The sequence below is a fragment of the Haliotis cracherodii genome, unplaced genomic scaffold (assembly GCF_022045235.1).
Source record: "Haliotis cracherodii isolate W230 unplaced genomic scaffold, xgHalCrac1.p SCAF_13, whole genome shotgun sequence".
Taxonomy (NCBI): domain Eukaryota; kingdom Metazoa; phylum Mollusca; class Gastropoda; order Lepetellida; family Haliotidae; genus Haliotis; species Haliotis cracherodii.
Window position 1 is genome coordinate 27,228,404 of NW_027266268.1, and position 23,538 is coordinate 27,251,941.

General features: G+C 41.2%; 1 protein-coding gene across 1 annotated transcript; it reads left to right on the plus strand.

The window, feature by feature from the left end:
* The first annotated feature begins 13,693 nt into the window (after positions 1-13,693).
* On the plus strand, positions 13,694-18,308 carry LOC139459116 (toll-like receptor 4). Its single transcript, XM_071240564.1, has 2 exons — positions 13,694-13,756; positions 15,680-18,308. The coding sequence occupies exons 1-2, from the start codon at positions 13,694-13,696 to the stop codon at positions 18,197-18,199; spliced, it is 2,583 nt and encodes an 860-aa protein (XP_071096665.1). The 3' UTR covers positions 18,200-18,308.
* The last annotated feature ends 5,230 nt before the right edge of the window (positions 18,309-23,538 follow it).

The following is a 23,538-nucleotide window of genomic DNA, read 5'->3' on the forward strand; positions in this document are numbered from 1 at the left end:
AGATCGACTCTTGTGTCGCAAAAGTCCCCTTTAAAATAAACCCAGTATGACAGTAGCTCCGGAGAACTTCATATGTATACCCACCGACAAAAGAAACGTGAATACCATACATGTTGGTTAATATATGAAGAATTACTCATATTTAAGAAGTTTTAGATTGGTTCGACGCACAAACGAACACACTGGTATGTTGTCTGAATCGACGCTCATGAACGCATCACAATTGACGTCATAGGTCCTGTTTCGTGCAGGATTAGCGTGAAAAGTTTGGAAATCACGTGCAGCATATGGTGATAAGAATAAAGACACGCTGTGGCAACACTTGACTGACTTTTAGTTACGTCATAAAGTGGTACACATTGAAAATGTCTCTTCTTAACGTACATACTTCTCTATATGTTTCTATGGTTCGCGTTTCTTTTGGTGGTGAGTATATTTTCTGATAAATAGACACAAATAGTGGGATATGGAAGGTTGCAGATTAAAATTTGGCTTTGGAAGGTGACAGATTGCAGCTTGGCTTTGGAAGGTGACAGATTGCGACTTGGCTTTGGAAGGTGACAGATTGCGACTTGGCAATGGTAGGTGACAGATTGCGACTTAGCAATGGAAGGTGACAGATTGCGACTTGGCTTTGGAAGGTGACAGATTGCGACTTGGCTTTGGAAGGTGACAGATTGCGACTTGGCTTTGGAACGTGACAGATTGCGACTTGGCTTTGGAAGGTGACAGATGGAGACTGGGCAATGGAAGGTGACAGATCGTGACTGGGCAACGTGAGGTGACATATCGAGACTTGGCAGCTTATGATCAATTATGGAGACTGGGCAGTGGACGGTATCAGATCGAGACCTGACAGTGGACGGTGACGGATCGAGACCTGACAGTGGACGGTGACGGATTGAGACTGGACAGTGGACGGTGACGGATTGAGACTGGACAGTGGACAGTGACAGATCGAGACTGGACAGTGGACGGGAACAGATTGAGAATGGACAGTGGAGGGTGACATATCGAGACTTGGCAGCTTATGATCAATTATGGCGACTGGGCAGTGGATGGTAACAGATCGAGACCTGACAGTGGACGGTGACGGATCGAGACCTGACAGTGGACGGTGACGGATCGAGACCGGACAGTGGACGGTGACGGATTGAGACTGGACAGTGGACAGTGACAGATCGAGACTGGACAGTGGACAGTGACAGATTGAGACTGGACAGTGGATGGTGACAGATCGAGACTGGGCAGTGGACGGTGACAGATTGGGACTGGACAGTGGATGGTGACAGATTGAGACTGGACAGTGGACAGTGACAAATCGAGACTGGACAGTGGACGGTGACAGATTGAGACTTGACAGTGGCTGGTGACAGATTGAGACAGGACAGTGGACAGTGACGGATTGATACTGGACAGTGGACAGTGACAGATCGAGACTGGACAGTGGACGGTGACAGATCGAGACTGGACAGTGGACAGTGACGGATTGAGACTGGACAGTGGACAGTGACGGATTGAGAGTGGACAGTGGACAGTGACAGATCGAGACAGGACAGTGGACAGTGACGGATTGAGACTGGACAGTGGACAGTGACAGATCGAGACTGGACAGTGGACGGTGACAGATTGAGACTGGACAGTGGATGGTGACGGATTGAGACTGGACAGTGGATGGTGACAGATCGAGACAGGACAGTGGACAGTGACGGATTGAGACTGGACAGTGGACAGTGACGGATTGAGATTGGACAGTGGACAGTGACGGATTGAGACTGGACAGTGGACAGTGACAGATCGAGACTGGACAGTGGACAGTGACGGATTGAGACTGGACAGTGGATGGTGACAAATCGAGACTGGACGGTGGACGGTGACAGATCAAGACTGGGCAAATGGTCACCATGATTGTGCTGTAGGCCACAGAACGAGGCAATGTATATATCGAGTATATACAGAGAGTAGTCGATGGTAGTAATCACGTGGAATCGGGGATACAATGTCCGTTGTGTATACAGATAGTGATCGTAGTAGTAACCCAATGGGAATTCGACCCACTCACTATGCACTAATACACCCACCAGAACCCATTCACTCACTCACTCACCTAGTCACTTACTCCTCTATCTTGATGAAGCAGTAGAGAGTTAACGAGCTATGGCAGCTATTGCTGGAAAGTTAATCAACGACCAAATTCCCTCAGGGCGTCACGGCTCCCTCTTGTTAGCGCTGTAGCCCCTATCTACACCTGCTGTATCAAATATTTATCCGACATGTAAGGTCGTATCTTTCATATCCAGCGTATAATGTTTTTTTCAAAAAATGCATACCTGTGTTAATCAACTGCGGAACTTTTCTTCAGAATGATTGTTTACCTGAATAATCAATCAGATTGCCTGTTATATTTGATCACGACTACCATGTGAATATTGCTTCATTGCCCCGGAGGAACAGATAGCTTCGGGGACGTACCCTGTAAAGCAATGAAACCTAATTCGGTTCCTAAACATTGATTTCAAATATTTATGAAACAACTCCTGATGAATTTCTGATTAAAATTAAATATTGAAACCTACATTTAATACCAATAAACATTTCTCCTGAATAGTCCTGTTTTCATCGTATATATATGTATGCTCATGACAATGAGTAATATGCACGTGTTGATGCTGATGCTCGTTAACGTGAGTGATTTGCTTTTCAAATTTGACGTATCAGTGACAAAATGATGTCCGATACAATTCCCTAATTCCATATTTTGACTTGCCTTTGCATGCATTCATGGCGGGTGCCAACAGTGAGGCATGATTTGCTCACCCTTATATTTCGCGAACATCTATTATCATCACAATTTCAAAGTGATTCCTGAACACATGCTTACGCTACAGTCGGAATCGTATAATCGGCTCTGTTTTAGCAGAGATATCTCGTGGCTATGGAAGGGGTTTTGTCCCTACTTGAATAAACTGACGACCAAAAGAAACTTTACCATCGTTTTAAATCACTCTAGTTTAAAAACACACAAAATAGATGCATATTATAAAATGGAGAGACAAGGTCTAATTTTAAACGGAATCAGTTATTCAGTATCCGATATTGGCATGACACTTGCCCGAATTGAGGTGGGGTAGCCAAAACAAGCTTCCGACGTAATGGACAAAGAGCAGACAATCTAAACTCGCTCAAGTTCAATGAGAAGTCACATTAATAGCGTGCATGACCACTCCTGCTACAAGACAAGCAAAAGCTCACAGAAAAAGTTAGTCGACTGATGACGTCGCCTTGGATACGTCGCCATTCTTCCTGGATCAGTTTTTGTCCGTTGGCTTGAGGATGTGGTCGCTGTCGAAAACGACGATCCATGACATCCCAGAGGTTATCTATGGGGGACATGTTTGAGGAGCGTACAGGCCACGGCAACACTTTAACGTTGTTGGCCGCAAGGAAGTTCTGTACGATTCGGGCTGTATGGGGTCTGGCGTTGTCATGCTCATAAAGGACACCACGTGGCAGCTGTTGTTGAAACGATAGGACAATCGGACGAAGAATGTCATCCATATAACGCTGAGATGTCAAATTTCCGTTAACGATTGCCAGTGATGTTCCCTCCTGCCCACAAATTCCTCCACACACCATAACACCCATCCAGTATACGACACGACCTCCTGAACGCAACATGCCGCCGTCTTCCATCAGCCCCTCTGCCAGTCACGTCGCTGCCAAGGACGAACGTACAGCCCGGGCCCGTCACAATCTCTGAGGACGATGTTGCGCTGTCAATAATTGTCCTCTGTAAGGTCTAGAGCCCTAAGTCGTATGGCCACTGTCCACCGAGGTACCATATGCCCTAAGACATTCGTTGCTGATGACATCACTGTCAGGAATCTATTCCGAATATGCAAAGTAGGCAAGTATCGGTCTTCATTGGGCGGAGTTACCCTGGGTCTATTTGTCCTTGGCCTGTCTGATGTCTTCCCGGGCTGTCTGTAACTTTGCATCAGGTTAGTTACAGCAACACGGAGCAACCAATAGTTCTAGCAGTGTGGACATGGGTGGCTTCCATCTGTATTTTACCCAGGGCCTACTCGTGTTGTTCTGGTGTCAGTCGTGGCATTTCTGTGGTGTGTTTTTTTATCAGTGTGAGCGTCTGACATGCCGTGCGTATCACTTACATGTATATACCCTTATTGCACTAATAGTTTCGGCTGCCCAAGCGGCACATGTTTTTCACATTTTCTACGAAAAGAAAAAAAGAACATGCCATGGATGTGTATCACTTTACCCATAGAGCATTTTTGTGTTTGGATGATGTGTTTTGCATTGGTTTATTTTGAACTTGTGTTTATAAAATCTTTCCAATTTCATTTGTAAAGTGGTCAAGCCTCTTTTGGCCGTCAGTTTAGTATTTAAGAAAATCAAATATCATCCTGTAGATCCGTTTTTAAAAGGTTGAATAAATATGAAAAAGACACAACTTGTACACATTTACCACTGAGGATCCTGGTAAAGCTAAGGAAGACAACTCTACACACACACAATATACCGATATTGTGCCAGCTATGCAAGGCCAAGTAGGTACTGGTATATAAATAGCTAATTATGGTAATGTGTTCCTGATGAGAAAATCATAATAACAGTTATTGATTGAAAAAAATAGGCGTCGATCCCATCCAAAAATTAATCAATTTTCCTGCGACTTTAAAGAAATATTATTTCTGTTGCCCGAGACACTAAAATCTTTGATTGATTGTGAAAGAATATTCGTTGATGCAATCGAATTTAGATGCTTGTTTTTATGTATACGGCAGCTTGTTTAGAAGTGAACAGACATTTGTTAAGTGTGGAGAGCTGAAGTCTTTTTGGTTGACACATTCTTCCTGCAAATATTTTCTTTAGGAGAAGCCAAAGATCGGTCCCGATGTTTAATACAAATGCAAATCGGCTTGTCGACTGTCTACATTTTTTGAAGGTCTGATTATCGACAACGAACATGATTACTACTCAAAACGATGATTTTTCGATCGGAATAAAGATTAATACCAATTTCGCTTTCGAGACGGTTAGGTAATCTTAAAAAAAGTTGAATGACACGGTGCATCGTCATGAAGTGATCAGATCGTTAACTTTGTACTATTGGATATAAAAATATACGACTTGAACGGCCCATAAGAAATGATTCTAGATCCGTTATATTAACCACCAGATGCCACGAGATATAAAGCCATCAACTCGGACTGCGGACAATAATGAACTCAATTCTAATCCCGGAACATAAATAATTCATGTCAAATTTCCGCTATAACAACCCGACACTGATGGCACATTGTAGTTCGAGTTTATTTATGTTGTGTTATGTCAGTAGAAGCTAAGTTGGCTGTATATAGTTCCATTGTGTAAACATCGATCCCTGAAATGTCACAGTGCAATTCTTCGTTAATATATTATTATCGTGTAAAAATTATTTCCAGAACATCCATATCAAATTGTATTTGATTTTACTACTTCATAGACCTGGTATCATATACAGTTGGTAACCGACAGGCATTTTAAAGTCATAACTTATGTACAACCATTTATACACTTTAAGACACATATAAGAGTACACAAGCCGTTTCCAATGGAACTACGAGAAAATATTTATACATATTAAATATTTATGTACAGGCATTAAAATACGACAATGCTATATAGGGTGTGGCAGTTTTAACAGTTATGTCCCTGTTAGACATATCTGGTAAAACACCATATTCGTTATTAAAATATATTGCAAAACAATCTATGTTCGACCATTGATCACAATACATAGGGTAGTTAAGAAAAAACACGTAGCTATCATCACAGGTATTGCAGCCCACCGAGGAACTCTCTCTTCAAATGGTAGGTTTGTGTGTTTGTTGTTCAACGCCGCACTCAGCAATAGTCTGAATTTGGGCCAGACAATCCAGTGATTGAACTCATGAGCATCGATCTACTCTATTGGGATACGATAACAGCATCAACCAGGTGAGCGAGCCGGACCACCCGATCCTCTTAGTTGCCTCTTACGACAAGCATTGGTTGCTTAAAATCTATTCTAACCCATTAACTGGTAGTTTTGTTTGTTTATTTTGTTTTTTTGTTTATCGCTGCACTCAGCAATTTTCCAGCTAAATGACGGCGGTCTGTAAATAATCGAGTCTGGATCAGACAATCCAGTGATTGACATCATGAGCATCGATCCACGCAATTAGGATACTGATCTATGAAATACTGGAAAAATAGGTTACTTTGCTTTAGGTTGTACACTGGACGACCAAAAATGTGTTGAGTCATTCTTTCAAGGAAGAGCAGTGACCGTTAAAAGCATTTCCCAACAAAAATCAAAAGAACCTGGTTGTAAAATTGTCAGTCCCATCCTCTGAACGACGATTGACACTCGGGTCCATATTTGATAGTGATTCATGAACCCATGCTCTTGATATAGTCGGAATCGTACAATCGACTCTCCTTTTTGCAGAGATTTCTTATGAATATGGAAAGGGTTTTGTGGCTTGTATTTGGTATAACGGATACAAGACTTGGACTGAGTAATGAAGCAATGAGCAGTACTGTATTTCAGGGCTTGAACAGGTTGCTACCTCAGATTTTGCAGCTTTATTGAAAATGCCACATCCCGGCATCTGATCACATGATCAGGATCACATGTTGACAGTAGGGCAGAAGGCGTCCATTTTTGGACCAGGGCTCACGGTTTACGTCTTAAGGCAGAACACAGAGGTGAGAAGTATTCTTTACATCTATAATGTTTCTACACATGTTCTAACCCATGCTTGCCGTAAAAGGCGACTCTGCGTGTCGTAAAAAGCGATTAACGGGATCGGGTAGTCAGGCTCGCTGAATTTGTTGATGCATGTCATCGATCCCATTTGCGTGGATCGGTGCTCATGATGTCAATCACTGGATTGTCTGATCAAGACTCGATTATTAACAGACCGCCGTCATATAGCTGGAATTTTGCTGAGTGCGGCGTTTAACAACAAACAAACAAACAACACAAACAAAACTTAATTGAGGGGAACTTTGGCTTGACGTTTTACATTGTGTTAAGGTGTTAAGGTGTTACTCAAAGGTTTAACTTTCTTTTCAAGCAGTATTAGAAATATTGTCATTGTTCACATATTCGCTTGCCTTGTGTTTTATCTGGAACTCCTCCTAAATGGTTGGCTTTGCTCTAATGGCTATTGACCAGATCTCGTGATTTCGCGAAAATTGAAACTGCTAACGGCTGGTAACTCCGCATAGTGGATGGACATAGCCCTGCGGGGATCTGAAAAACAACTAGTGGCATTGGACTCTCTCAAAATGGATAATTTCACCCTAATATAACCAAGTATGGAATGAGTCTCAGTGGTGGAAAGATTGGCATGCGCCCGACACGAAATGTACCCTAGACCTCGATCAGTGCAACCTTGTATCTTAGAAGATGCACCTCCTACAAGGAGTAGAGTTTAGGGGGTCCATTTGAACTGATTATATACTTCTATAGAGTGAGTGAGTGAGTATGGTTTTACGCCACTTTTAGCAATCTTCCAGCAATATCACGGCGGGGGGACACCGTAAATGGGTTTCACAGATTGTACCAATGTCGGGAATCGAACCCGGGTCTTCGGCGTGACGAGCGAACGCTTTAACCACTAGGCTACCCGACTGCCCCTACCTCTATAGAGACGTATGTATCAATGCAACCAAAGCTCAACCAATACCCAACCAAAAGTCATAATTAATACCTGATGTTAATTCTACGTTGACATTTCAACTTTCAAATCCAACCAAAAATCAATGTCATTTCTGCACTAAAGGACGACATCGTTTCAACATTGATATCTGATGTTGATTCAACGTCCACACATCAACATCATCACAATTTTCAAATCCAACCAAAGACCAATGTCATTTCAATGCTGAAGCACAACATTGTTTCAACATTGATTCAAATGTTGTGCCGGGTGGGTAAGTTTTATTCAATGTGATAGATGTGAAGTACTCCCGCCAAATTAGTTAAAAAATTACGATTACCCAGGGTATTGTCATGACAAACACAATGTTCTATCAGATACCCTGGACACAAGCAGAAAGGTGCTATCTTGACGGCGCCTTGCTTTCCTCTGTGTCCATCTTTAGATTGTTGTTATCCTGTCTGGCACACGGCATTAAAGGGCTTAAACAAGGACTGGTCGGCCCGGAGTCAGTATACTGTGTCTGAGTGGGATATTCATGTTAAACTGCGGCATGGTATCTCAGTGAGCTAGCACTATAAATCGGCATCAGTCCGGACTAGTACAAGCAGCCACACAAACACACACACGTACATGCACGTCGCTATATAAGTGCAATAATCTTGGACGCGACGTTAAACCCAATTTCACCTCACCTCACCTTCTTTAGATGTAGTGTATATAATGGACACCGGACAACACTGGGGCACTAATGCATCATCCTCTAATATGGATTCCTCTCCGTCATGGCCGAGATAAGCTATAGGATAGAGGTGATCTGAGTGCAAGGCTCTCTGGTGAGAGCGGAGGCGAAGCTCGATGAACCAAACATAAATAGTAATGCTAAGATGGATGTATAATGACATTTCTGTTTAAAAACGTCTTAAAACATATTCAAACTTTATTGATCCAAGAAATATGCTCTCCTCCATATAAACGTCCAAGAGTGACAAAAGATCGATTGTTGCTGTACCGAGATTCAACAAACTGACAACAGTGTTACAAACAGATACATTTCTTGTACATACGTTATACACACCATACACATAAAAGGTATTTAACAGACACAGACAAATTGCTCAGATAGATATGATTGACGTAAAACAAGAATGAAAATTGGCACAATAAAGAAGACAGAAAATGCATAAAGTCTTTGACAGGCATGTAGAAGTTGGAAGAACGTGGACGTGACGGGCGAATGATAAAGGGACAAGACGTAGATCTGAAACGTCGTTACGAAAAAAAGAATAAAAGAAGTTTTTATCCATAACAAATGTGAAATATTAACAAAATACACAGTTATTCAGCAAACATATCACAACAGGTAAAAGGCTAGATCTGGGTTTGAGACATATACATCTTTTCTTGGTTTGGCATACTAATAAATGTAGCGGACTTTTTAAAACATATACAGAACTAGATAAAACACTTCTTACATCGTCGTAAAAAGGACATGTATTCCGACCGTTGTCATAGAGACAAAGTGTCTATAAGCAGAGGCGCAACACCACAACTGAATTTGATTACTTTTATTTTCCCGTGTTTCCAAATGTCTCCAAATGTGTTTTTCGGATGTCTATGTTCCCGGTCTTGGGACGGACTGACCTCTATCATGTGTTATGATAATGTTGTCATGTTAATTTAAACAGTTTTTTCGTACATTTAAACAGCTTTTTCATACATTTTACCTGGTGGGATTTCGGGGCGAACTACCTTGTCTTGCCTCTAGGTACGTTGTGTTGACGTGTCTGACGTCTCCCATTGGAATACCCCCCCCCCCCCCCCCCCCTCCCCCTCCCAAACGAAATAAGCAGCTTTGCCTCAGTACACGAACACACACTAAGACACACACACAAACACACACACACACGCACACAAACACAAACACGCACACACGCACGCACACACAAACACTAACACACACTCACACACACGCACGCACGCACACACACGCATGCACGCACACGCACGCACACTCACACACACACGCACGCACGCACACACACAAACACTAACACGCACGCACGCACGCACGCACGCGCACGCACGCACGCACACACACACGCACGCACACACACACACACACTAACAGTCACTAACACACAGACATACACATTTAATTGAAAGTATCTCTTGTATTGATTTTATTGTCGACAAAGTAAACAATCCTTTGTGCATTCTTACAACGCTCTTGTGTCTTTTAATTACCATCTCGCGCATATACTTACAAAAATGTTTTGTGCGTCTTTGTTCAAATCCCTTTGTCTATCTGCGGCACATTGGACCCCTCAAGGATGCGCCTCCGGATCCTTGATGTCAGGAACACAGAAACGCTATCAATGTCCCCCTTGGCATTGCTTCATCTGACACCTGCTGATTAATTCATGCCAGAGAGTACAGGCCGAGCAGACAGAAATAACTCAAGCTCTGCTGTAATTAACCGCCGTAAAAATCTGAGATATGTGGTGTATAATGTATGAAGTATGTCACAGCTGCTTTGTATAGAACTGCATAACACGAACTCAACCCGGGGCCACGACAACATACTGTCACGCCGTAGACACCTCTACAACATACACTATCACGTCATCGACATCTCCAGGACAACATACTATCCCGTAATCGACGTCTCCACAGCAGCATACACTATCACGTCATCGACATCTCCAAGACAACATACACTATCATGTTATCGACATCTCCACGACAACATACACTATTACGTCATCGACATCTCCATGACAACAAATTATCACGTCATCAACATCTCCATTACAACATCTTATCACGTCATCAACATCTCCATGACAACGTACACTATCATGACATCGACATCTCCACGACAACATACACTATCCCGACATCGACATCTCCAGGAAAACATACACTATCACGTCATCGACATCTCCATGACAACATACAGTATCACGTCATCAATATCTCCAGGAAAACATACACTATCATGTCATCAACATCTCCACGACAACATACACTATCATGTCATCGACATGTCAATGATAATATACACTATCATGTCATCGACATATCTAAGACAACATACACTATCACGTCATGAACATCTCCACGACAACATACACTATCACGACATCAACATCTCCACGACAACATACTGTCACGTCATCGACACCTCTGCTACACTATCACATCATCGACATGGCAGCATACACTATCACATCATCGACATGACAGCATACACTATCACGTTATCGACATCTCCACGACAACATACACTATCACGTCATCTCTACGACAACATTCACTATCACGCCATCGACATCTCCACAACAACATACACTATCACGACATCGACACCACCTCCAAATGTTTCTAGTATCCAACAAATTACTTGAACATTTTTCTTTCAAGTTACTATATCCAACAAGTAAGTTATACCTGTATGGAGCAGCTTACTAGTATCTATATTGAGCAAGTAACTTGCAAATTTATCCAGAAAGTTACAAGCATCTACATTGAACAGGTTTCTAGTACCATTAACCAGGAGGTTTCTAATGCCAGCAAGTTTCAAGACATTTTATCCAGCATGTTTCTAATATTTTTATAAAACGTGTTTCTAGAAACTCTATCCGGCAAGTTTCTTGTACTTTAATGATGTTGTTGTTTGTTGTTTAACGCCGCAATGTTCCAGCTAGGTGACGGCGGTCTGTAAGTAATTGAGTCTGGACCAGGCAATCCAATGGTTGACGTCATGAGCATCGATCCACGCAATTGGGATACGATGACATGCATCATCCAAGTCAGCAAGCCAGACCACCCGATGCCGTTAGTTGCATCTTACGAGAAGCATAATTGTCTTTTACGGCAAGCATGGGTTGCTGAAGACCTATTCTAACCCGCATAGACACAGGTTTGTACATTAATGCTTGACTGAGGGACAGAGGTATAAATCGTAGCATGCTCCCATTACCTCAGAGGAACCGTTGGTACGTATTCTTAATAGTTTCGGGAGTATAATAATTAAAGTTTCACATGTTATATTGTTTACCATTTTGTGTTGTATTATGATTATGATAGTAAACAACATACAATTTCTGTTTGTTTTTGTATAATTATGCTTAAGTATTTGATCGAAAGAAGATATTGCGTAACAGGTGCGTGTTTGGGCAAGTTAAAACAAACCCGAAAAACTCTTTCTTGCCTGTTAAGGTAGGTTTCTCAGTGAAACGTAATGTCATGTTGCACATAGACATTGTGAAACATGAGAGTCCTTCTATGCATTTAGATGCTGGATGTATTCATGACAAGATTTGCCTGATGAAGGGGCGAGAAGTTGCCCTGAAACGCCATATAAGTATAACACAGAAGTTCTTAATCATAAGATCCGGGTAGAGAATAGGTCTTCAGCAACCCATTGCTTCCCGTCAGAGGCGACTATGCTTGTCGTAAGAGGCGATTAACGGGCTCGGGTGGTCAGGCTCGTTGACTTGATTCATGCATGTAATTATTTCCTAGTTGCGTGGATCGATGGTCATGATGTCAAATTGGATTGTCTGGTCCAGATTCGATTATTTACAGACCGCCTTCATATAGCTGTCACATAAATATGTGTGTGTGTGTGTGTGTGTATGTGTGTGTGTATGTATGTGTGTGTGTTAGGCATTACGGCCCATTTTCTTTCCGTGTGTATGCTGTGATCCACCGTCATAATATCGTCATATCATCGTGTGCCCACATGGGTACAATGTGTGTAGCCCATTTCTGGTGCTCCCCGCATTGATATTGCTGGATTATTGCTAAAAGCGGCGTAAAACAATACTCAGCCACTAACTCATAGCATCGTGTGGGAAACACTACCCATGACCGCGCGACATGCAATGGATAATTAACCGGTACATGCATTGTACCATGGGATATGTTTTAGACGACTTTGGGGCGATGGAAGATAGGACTAGAGGATCTGGAGAACAAGGGGACGATGAGATATGATTAAAATTTAATCTCCTGACGGCGAGGGAGTGACGATATGACGACTTGAAACAATGAAATGATATGAGGACTTGACTTGGACAGTTGAGATCAGATGTTTAACCTTTCAGACGATAACAGAGAATGATTTGACGACTTAAAGACGATGAGGGGTGACTATAAGGAGACGATGAGGAGAGATTATAAGAAACGACCTGGAGACGACGAGGAGACATTAAAAGAAACGACCTGAAGACGATGAGGAGAGATTATAGAGACGACCTGGAGACGATGAGGAGAGATTATAAGAAACGACCTGGAGACGATGAGGAGAGATTATAAGAAACGACCAGGAGACGATGAGGAGAGATTATAAGAAACGACTTGGAGACGATGAGGAGAGATTATAAGAAACGACCTGGAGACGATGAGGAGAGATTATAAGAAACGACCTGGAGACGATGAGGAGAGATTATAAGAAACGACCTGGAGACGATGAGGAGAGATTATAAGAAACGACCTGGAGACGATGAGGAGAGATTATAAGAAACGACCTGGAGACGATGAGGAGAGATTATAAGAAACGACCTGGAGACGACGAGGAGAGATTATAAGAAACGACCTGGAGACGACGAGGAGACATTAAAAGAAACGACCTGGAGACTGAGATGGGAAAGTATTAGAGACCACTTGAGTTCGATGAGGGATTGAAAGAGACGACTTGTGAACGAACGGGTTTTGCTTTGATTTACAATCGGCTGATCAAATACCTTTTATCGTAACATTTAGCAACACTAATATTTACACATTTTCCTCAACACGTGATATCAAATTTTTGAGAATTGTTTGACGCGTGATAATGCATTGGAAGTAGTTGATAAGAAATATTTCCTCAATATGGAGTTTTAACTCAACTGAACTTTGCACTTGTTTGTTTATGACCGAAACGCCCATAAGGAAATGACTACTACCACAGCAGGCTGAACCCAATGCAGATGTCCCACCTGACACAGTTATTAATATCAGTGAAAAGAGACGGAGATCCTTATGAATACAAGGTGAGTGTTATTATAGAATTTGTAATTATAGATATTAATGACCCTTTGTGTACATCTGGATATCCTGGTCTCCAACAAAAGCTACTGGCAACAACAAAGATGAGATAAAACAAAATGGCGGAACGAGTGAGTGGTTGGTTGGTTTGTTGTTTAACGCCGCACTCAGCAATATTCCAGCTATATGACGGCGGTCTGTCAATAATCGAGTCTGGACCAGACCATCCAGTGATTGATATCATGAGCATCGATCCACGCAATTGGGGTTGATGACATGCATCAACCAAGTCAGCGAGCCTGACCACCCGATCCCGTTAGTCGCCTTTTACGACAAGCATAGACACCTTTTACGGCAAGCATGGGTTGCTGAAGTGCTATTCTACCCCGGATCTTCACGGGTCACGAGTGAGTGGAGTGAGTGACTGTGGTTTTACGCCGCTTTTAGCAATATAACGGCTACCTGACCGAGGTGAGGTGAAACTGGGTTTAACGTCGCGACTTATATAGCGACGTGCATGCACGTGTGTGTGTGTGTGTGTGTGTGTGTGTGTGTGTGTGTGTGTGTGTGTGTGTGTGTGTGTGTGTGTGTGTGTGTGTGTGTGTGTCTATTATCCGGAATGATGCCGATTTATAGTGCTAGCCTACTGAGATACCATGCCGCAGTTTAACCCCACTCAGACACAGTATACTTACTTCGAGCCGACCAAGTCCGTGTTTTATCCCCTAAGTGCTGACCACCAGACAGGGTAACAACAAGTACCATCTTTTAACGTCTTTCGTTAAGACTCTCTAACTCCTGTACTTAAACATAGAATTGCTATGGTTTCAGCGCTTGAATTGCTTTGTGCAAGATGGCTCTTCACTATATTACATGCCGTGAGAATCGAACAAATTTGGATCGGACGGACAGACTCGCGACTTAGCTGGTTGCGTCATCGTACCCCAATACCACGTACCTCGAACTTGTATACGTGTATTTATGTGTCCCTGTGTGAAACCTAACGCGGGACGCATAAGACCACATGACCCCTAGTGATACTGCTACAAGGAAATTATCAAGGAAATAATTGAAAATTGATAAAAAACAGTTGTTCGATTGAGCTTGTTTGTGCTTGGGCTGTGACTTTTGTTGACTCGTAATCAACGTGCACCTTTTTCCTAAAATTCATGGAAAGTGCTTTCTGACACTTGCTGAGTTAAGTTGTTTGCATGCTGAACGCGGTCTTTCTCTCGCCTGTTGTCATCCAATTTGTTTTATACCGCGGCCTCGCTATTGATTCGCGATATTTTCTGGTATTTCTTGCCTGTAGACGGTTTATGAGTTGGATAAAACACTTCCCGGGTGAAAATGTGTATTTAAACTGAAACCGGTTGCAAATCTGGTTGCGCATAAATATTGATATATGCCCAAATATGGGCATTGTTGACATTTTTATCCATTTGCATTAACAGCATGTTCCTGCGTATCAATCATGTTTATCCTTTTATGTTAAATCAAATTGAAAGTCGACAAAGTGATTGGGTGCGTCACGCTCATCGGCACGTGTTATATCAAGCTGGATACTGTCTCAGGGTAGGGTAATACAAACGTTATATTAGCCTGAATACATGTGTCTCCCGACCCGTGAAGATCCGGGGGGTAGAATAGATCTTCAGCAACCCATGCTTGCCGTAAAAGGCGACTATGCTTATCGTAAGAGGCGACTAACGGGATCGGGTGGTCAGGCTCGCTGACTTGGTTGATGCATGTCATCGATTCAAACTGCGTGGATCGATGCTCATGATGTCAATCACTGGATTGTCTGGTCCAGACTCGATTATTTACAGACCGCCGTCATATAATTGGAATAGTCCCGAGTGCGGCGTTAAACAAACAATAAAAACAAACAACAATACACCATTATTATTATTATTATTATCTTTCAGACAATGACAGCGAACATATTACTGAGGATCCTGATTCAGTGGATCAGCGCTGGCAGTTTGCTGTGCAGCACTTCAAGATCTGACATTAAGAATTGCCAGATTGTAGAAACAGGTCACGAGGTACTTGTTAACTGTTCAGGAATGACCTTTGGCGATGTTCCCAAAGGTTTTCCAAACAATGTGTCAGTTATTGATCTGACACGGAACAGCATAACAAGCATCGGAAACATGTCCTTTCCTATTCTCCCGGAACTGCACACACTCAGCATGTACAATAATAAAATCACTCATCTTGAAGAAGGATCTCTCAAGAGTCTACCATCTCTGACTAAACTTGATCTTGGAAAAAACAAGCTAAACCTTACTTCCCTAGCTCTTCCACCAGGTATGTTCGAAAATGTTCCACTAAAACTGCTATTCTTGACTGATATGGACATTCGGGAGAGCAATTGGTGCTTCGCAGAAGACACATTCGCACAGTTGCATGAGTTGGAAGAACTCGCCATCGATTCTCCGCTTAACCCACATTTCGGTGTTGGATTTAGTAACATGACAAATTTACAGAGTTTGACAGTAAGGTTCTGCCAAAACGGCTCACTAAACGAAAGTGCACTGGATGTCTTCACGAAAGTAAATCTTACAAAACTTCAGATATACGCATGTAATAAAGGAAAGATAGATAGTAAATTGGTTGCCAAGTTCCCAGGACTGGACATCTTAGACATCAGAAATGCAGTCAATTATGACCTATCAGTACGTTTGCTTAATCTGGAAAAATATTCAAATCGTTCCATGACCAGAATTTCATTCATAGCAAACTTTATTATAGGTGCTGGCCATGAGTGTAATATGCTATCAGCCAGTATGACACGTTATCTTGTCACTATGTGTGTTTCAGAGGTTTTTCTTGCAAGCAACAGAATTAAGACGATTCAAAAGGGAGCCTTGACTAAGGAACCATTTTCCCTGTGTCTTCATAGTTTAGATCTTAGCCACAATATGATACTTAACGAGTATCCACTACTACAAACACTTTATATGTACCCGAATTTGAATTCTTTTACATTTGCACAAACAGATCAAGATTATAAATTGATCAATGTCAAATACCCGTTTTTTAACTCACACTCAGTGTTTCATTCATCTGATGAAAAGATGGTATTACCAAGAGGAAACCCTGAACAGTGTGTCTTCTCTGCAAGTTCGGTATTGAAAAGCAAAGGACAGAATTCACACATGGACGCGGCTGTAAAAGACCCTATACCTACACAGTTGCCTTTCCCCCAAAATCTTTCCTCACTTTACTTTGCACCAGTACTGACACCATTTGATAATTTTTTGGATACCTTGAATTTCTCTGGAACTCAGGGATGGAAAGCATTGGTGTTTGCTAATTGTTCTGTACAAGCAAATGACGTTCGCATCATGGGTCTAGAAAACCTCCAAGAGTTGCATATTTCCGGAAATGGTTTCACTGAACCACCAAAGGCTTTACTGAAATCATTTCACAACCTTAACGTCCTTTCACTGAATCATATTACTGTTGGTTTTAATTTAATTATTCATAACATGAAAGGAATATTTGCGAATTTGCAACATCTTGAAAAATTGCATTTGTTAAATAACGGGCTCACAGACCTTCCTCCCGATGTAGAGAATATACCAAATATATCAATGATAGATGTCTCCTACAATTTAATACACCAACTTAGTGTAGATACAAGGCAGAGGCTGGATATCGTGTCTCAACAGAGGAACCTCTCTGTCAATCTTCGAGGAAATCCTCTGTTATGTGGCTGTGCGTATTTGGACTTCATCGTATGGTTAACTGAGACAGATGTAAGGTTTGTTGAAAGTAGTCACTACATGTGCAGAAACGATGAAGGACAAATGGTAAATATGACGGATATTGCAAATGCTTCTTTAAACCTTTGGAGAGAATGTATTTCCATTGTTTGTCTTTCCTTTGCTGTGTGTCTTTTGTTTCTGTTTTTCTTGGTACTTTCCCTTAGTTCACATATCGCAAGAAATGTCCATCTGTTAAAACGGTGGAGTGTGAAACGACTGGGCTTCAATTTCCACAGATATTTTACGTATGATGTATTAGTCTATTACTCAACAAAAGACAACTACCAGTGGGTGCTTAATGCATTCACACAGGAGATAGAAATCAGCAGAGATCTCACTCTATGTATTCCCGAAAGAGACTTCGAGCCTGGGGTATACACATGTGCAGAGGTCCTCGACGCCATCAACAACAGTTGGAAGACTGTCATCATTCTCACGGAAGCTTTTCTTGAAGACGAGCTGTGTTATTTCAGGCTTTCCTCTGCTGTCGATGCTAGTGAGAATATGAAACCAGATAGGTTCATCATCCTCTACACAAATGCAATCCTTCGTCATCCAATGCCACCGATCATCAACCAACTGCTGAATGAGGACAACATGCTTTCCTTGGAAAGTACAGATCAGGAGGAGCTATGGGAACAGCTGTACAACAGGATCGTGAGTAAGGATTAATGTTTTGCAGAACTTCATCCTCATTCAGATGGTGCTCTCAACGTGTTGCCTTGTGCTCTGAATGTATTCCAGCAGTGTCTGAGTGAACACCATTAGGTCAAAGTGAGTGAGTGAGTGAATATGGTTTTACGCCGCTTTTAGCAATATTCCAGCAATATCACGGCGGGGGACACCAGAAATGGGCTTCACACATTGTACCCATGTCGGGAATCGAACCCGGGTCTTCGGCGTGACGAGCGACCGCTTTAACCACTAGGCTACCCGACCGCCCCCCATAAGGTCAAAACTAGTGAAGCCTGTTTATGTTTTACATAAATAAGGTGACCCTGTTTATGTCTAGTTGAAATTGTATCTATTGCCTAGTCAGGATGCAGATGTTACTTGAATGTTAGAAGATCATTTCGATAGACCCATACTATCATATTGTATTTGTCATCATTATAACCAAATTCATGTTGTCATACTTCCTTCTTAATGACCCGGTATCATTTGATAGTGATTCATTTCCCCTTTTTACGGAAATATTTCTGTCATAGGCCTCGCATTGTAAGCCCTACTCTTGCACACTGATTAAAGTGTCCGAGAATACAGATCGTTATTATTATTTATTTTAGATAAAACACTAGATAACTGAGCAACTGTAATAATATATAATAATTGAGCTGATCTCCATCCTAGCCCCCTTCTCCACCTGATGATTCTGGAAAGGTTGTGTCTCATATTTATTTGCATAGCTGTCCTTCTCTGTATTGTGTTTTTTATAGGGTTTAGAAACTTCTTTGTTTAATTTCAATTTTCTTCTGTTTTTTATTTCTCAGAAAATATGTGTATATTTGTTTATTTGCCATGTGTGTTCTGATGCTGAATTAAGGCTTCTCTTAGCTTTCCTAAACTTAGACCTAATCTAGTATGGCATGCGGCTTGAATGACGTATGTTATTTTTTATATTTATAATACATAATACATGATGTAATTGCCGTAATAGGCGACAATAATTGTCGTAAGAGGCGACTAACGGAGGTTTGATTGGAGCTAGTTTACACTGCTGATTGGTGTCCTGGATTAGAAGGTGAAGGTGAGGGTGAAGGTGGAGGAGTGAGCGTTGATGTATTGGATGGCGATAAAGTAACTTTACAAGTTATGCCTTGTGTGAGTTGTAGAATTTACGGCAACTATTTTCATAACAGTATCTATAGCACAACATCCATAAGAGAAAGAACACATGGTATCATCACTATTTGAAAGGACCCATGAAGATCTGGGTCGAGAATAGGTCTTCCAAAACTGGTACCTATGCTTGTCGTAAGAGGCGGCTAACGGGATCGGGTGGTCGGGCTCGCTGACTTGGTTCGTGCATGTCATCGTATTCCAATTGCGTAGATCGATGATCATAATATCAATCACTGAATTGTCTGGTACAGATTCGATAATTTACAGACCGCCGTCACATAGCAGGAATATTGTTGAGTGTGGCACTATTTGAAAAAGTGATTCATAAAGAACTCATGCATGATATGGTCAGAACCGTACAATGGGTATTTTTATGATTATGGAAATGTTTTGCGTCGCGTGTATTTATCTTTGCTTTAAACACTGTATGTAATGTTGAAGGTGAGACTTAAATAAAATATATGTATGTCTGTCTGCCTATCATTGCTGAAATCTTTTGCTAGTTTGAGATTCACCTTGCTCAATATATAAAAGCGACACTACCCTTTCAACGATTCCGACTGTATCATGAGTATGTGTTTATGGATCACTATCAAATAGTGATGTTACCTGGTGTTCGTGCTTAGGTACAAGGGAACAAAAGCATGTCAAGTGTCCACCTAAAGTGTCCTCAAGCAATGCAAAGTGACCCCTACAGCGACTCAAGGCAAATCTGTGTGGAGTGACTCATTAAATAGACATAATAGCAATGATGACACGATACCAGGACATACATAATTTACACAACTCAAGCCATACTCATACAGGATTCGGGGAACAGAAATACATGAAATACAGGAAGTCATCTTAATATATACAAATTATGTTCGAAACTTAACAATGTACACGTTTTTTGGTAGTAAAATGCACATTTTTGTGTCAAAATTAAGTAAATCAAATAAATGGCTCTAAAAACGTCAGTTTGCATATTGGAATGCTTATTTTATCACAAAAGCAATGTGTTGACATACGAAACCTACAATAGAATAAACAAAAAAAAGCGGAATGGTTTTAATAGAGTAATGAGCCAAAATTTGTAAAAAGCATGAAAAAATCACTCTATTTTCCTTTTCAAATTATTACAGAACTGAAGATAAAGTAACCGCTATATTGACAATCATGTCGTTTTATATCTCAAAGTCTGCCTGAATGCTTTAGAAGCTTATAATTAATAAATCACAATTAATGTAGGTAAAATGTCCAAGGGAACAAAGGCATGTCAAGTGTCCACCTAAAGTGTCCTCAAGCAATGCAAAGTGACCCCTACAGCGACTCAAGGCAAATCTGTGTGGAGTGACTCTTTAAATAGACACAATAGCAATGATGACATTTACACAACTCAAGCCATACCCATACAGGATACGGGGAACAGAAATACAGGAAATACAAGTCATCTATATAATTATATTTACTTTTCTGATCAGTCAATACAAATACTGTTCGAAACTTAACAATGTATTTGTATCATGTCATGTCAATCAGAAATTAATCCGTGTGTACAGCCTCTCTGCATATATACGATGTCTGTGTGTTTCAGTATTGAGAGACCCGTAAAGATCCGGGGTAGAATATGTCTTCAGCAACCCGCGCTTGCCGTAATAGGCGACAATGCTTGTCGTAAGAGGCGACTAACGGAGGTTTGATTGGAGCTAGTTTACACTGCTGATTGGTGTCCTGGATTAGAAGGTGAAGGTGAGGGTGAAGGTGGGGGAGTGAGCGTTGATACTAGGGATCCGTGACTCACATCTCTTCGTATGTTGCTGTCTTTTGTTCCACACGTTTTCAACCCGTGAAGATCCGGGGTAGAATAGGTCTTCAGCAACCCATGCTTGCCGTAAAAGGCGAGTATGCTTGTCATAAAAGGCGATTCACCGGATCGGGTGGTCAGGCTCGCTGACTTGGTTGATGCATGTCATTGATCCCAAATGCGTGGATTGATGCTCATATCAATCACTGGATTGTCTGGTCCAGACTCGATTATTTACAGACCGCCGCCATTTGGCTGGAATATTGCTGAGTGCGGTGAATAAAGAAATCTAATCTTTCCCATACTCATTGATGCAGTGTTTGCTTCGTGGTCTTTCACTATTTTTCTGAAATGCATTTCCACCCATCAGTTCTTTCTTAATTTTGGTTGGTGAAACAACAAACCAACCAACCAAACAAACAAACAAAAGTAATAAAGATCTAATGGGTGAAAATCCATTTCAGAAAAATAGCGAAAGACCACGAAGCAAACACTGCATCAATGAGTATGTATGAAATACGTTTGAAGTATGAAGAAGATATAATTACATTATAAATGCAAATAATAATTACAAAAAAAATAAAAAAATAATGACATTATAAATGCAAATACGCATGACAAATGTATATGATTTGAAATAGGATTGTGGCAGATACATTATACTGTACTATTCACTCATTTAATGCAATGTGTTAGTTTTCAGTCTAGATGAGACATTAACATTTATGATTGATTATACAATTGCCGGTATACTATTTCCCCTCGAACTAATGAACGCCTTTTCATTAACTTTTTCCTTAATAATGTTTGGTTCATAGCCTTTTCTCAATAGCATTGGCTAATATTCAACAAACTTTTAATAACAGCAACAAAACCCTTTCCATAATCGTGAGGAAGCTATATTGAAAGCAGAGTCAGATGTACGTTTCTGATTCTGATCATGGGTTTATAAATCACTCTCAAATAGTTATGATATCGGGATTTTCGTGAAAAGATGAGCATATGCTGCCCCACCGGTGCAGTTTGGCCAAATGAGATTGTCATTAACCTTCCAAAGTATATAGACCCGTGAAGATTCCGGGGTAGAATAGGTCTTCAGCAGCCCATTCTTGTCCTAAAAGGTGACTATGCTTGTCGTAAAAGGCGACTAACGGGATCGGGTGGTCAGGTTCGCTGACTTGGTTGATGCATGTCATCGATCCAACTTGCGTGGATCGATGCTCATGATATTAATCACTGGATTGTCTTGTCCAGACTCGATTATTGACAGACCGCCGTCATATAGCTGGAATATTGCTGCGTGCGGCGTAACACAACAAACAAACAACCAAATCCAAAATATAGATTTGTCGTTAATTAAGTAAAGTGAAGGACAACGAAACCAGTTAACCAGTTAACAGAGCAGGACAGTGTTCTGTACGTGGCAGTCTAGCTGCCTTGTCAGTGTTGGACATAGCCTAGGTCATCCAGGGAGACTGATGTTTTTCACTTGTAGAGATGGTGGACGAATGCTGTAGCAGAGTTTAGGGACACTTCTTTGGGGCTCAATCCAAACTGACAACTTCTTCAACATTCCCATATGTGTCGGGCAATGTGGAGAAAACTGTCTTCAATGAATTTATAACCAGACATCACCCTAAGAATACCATTGTTTCACAACGTTCTTCTACAATTACCAGGATGCAACTACCTTTCACTTACAGCTATATATCATAAAATAACCAGTCTCGATTATCTCAGCTTTTACAATTACGCCATTGAAGCTTGGGTCCAAAACAGTGTATCGTTAAGTGAGTGCAAGTAATTTGCATAAGATCTTATCCTTATCATTATCTCAGCAAATAATTAGACATCTAATATTATCTCTGTCTATATATTAGTAGTGGGCTCTCTCAACCCACCCACCCCGCCCTCTAACCCTCTAAACCGTATAAACAGTTGTAGTACTTGGTGTATCTTGCTCTGCGATGTTTACAATATAACACCAAGCAAGAGCTAAAACATATCTGTTCAAATATGTACATTTCTACAATCCTTGCTCGACTCTTGCTTGCTGCTGTATTTATCAAAACAAAGTGATGTTATATTCAGATAATCAAGTATTTAATGTCTAATAGTGTTTCGATTGGACAGAACACAACGGGTGCCATTTTTCTTCTGAATCTTATGAACTCATTGTGAGTTTGATATAACGATTGTAACTATTTTTTATATGTGAACGTCCCTCGTGCTGACTTGCGAACTGGAGGAGGCAATTAATGAATGAAACCAATAACGATATTCCACACTTTTCATGAACATGTTATGTTCAAAGCTTGTTGATATTTTGGGATATTGAGCCCCTGGTATGTGTTACATATCATTAACGTGTTGAGATGAAACA

Coding starts and splice junctions, on each gene's coding strand:
- LOC139459116 (XM_071240564.1), top strand. CDS start 13,694: ATGTCCCACCTGACACAGTTATTAATATCAGTGAAAAGAGACGGAGAT. Junction 13,757..15,679: donor GAGATCCTTATGAATACAAG/GTGAGTGTTATT, acceptor ATTATCTTTCAG/ACAATGACAGCGAACATATT.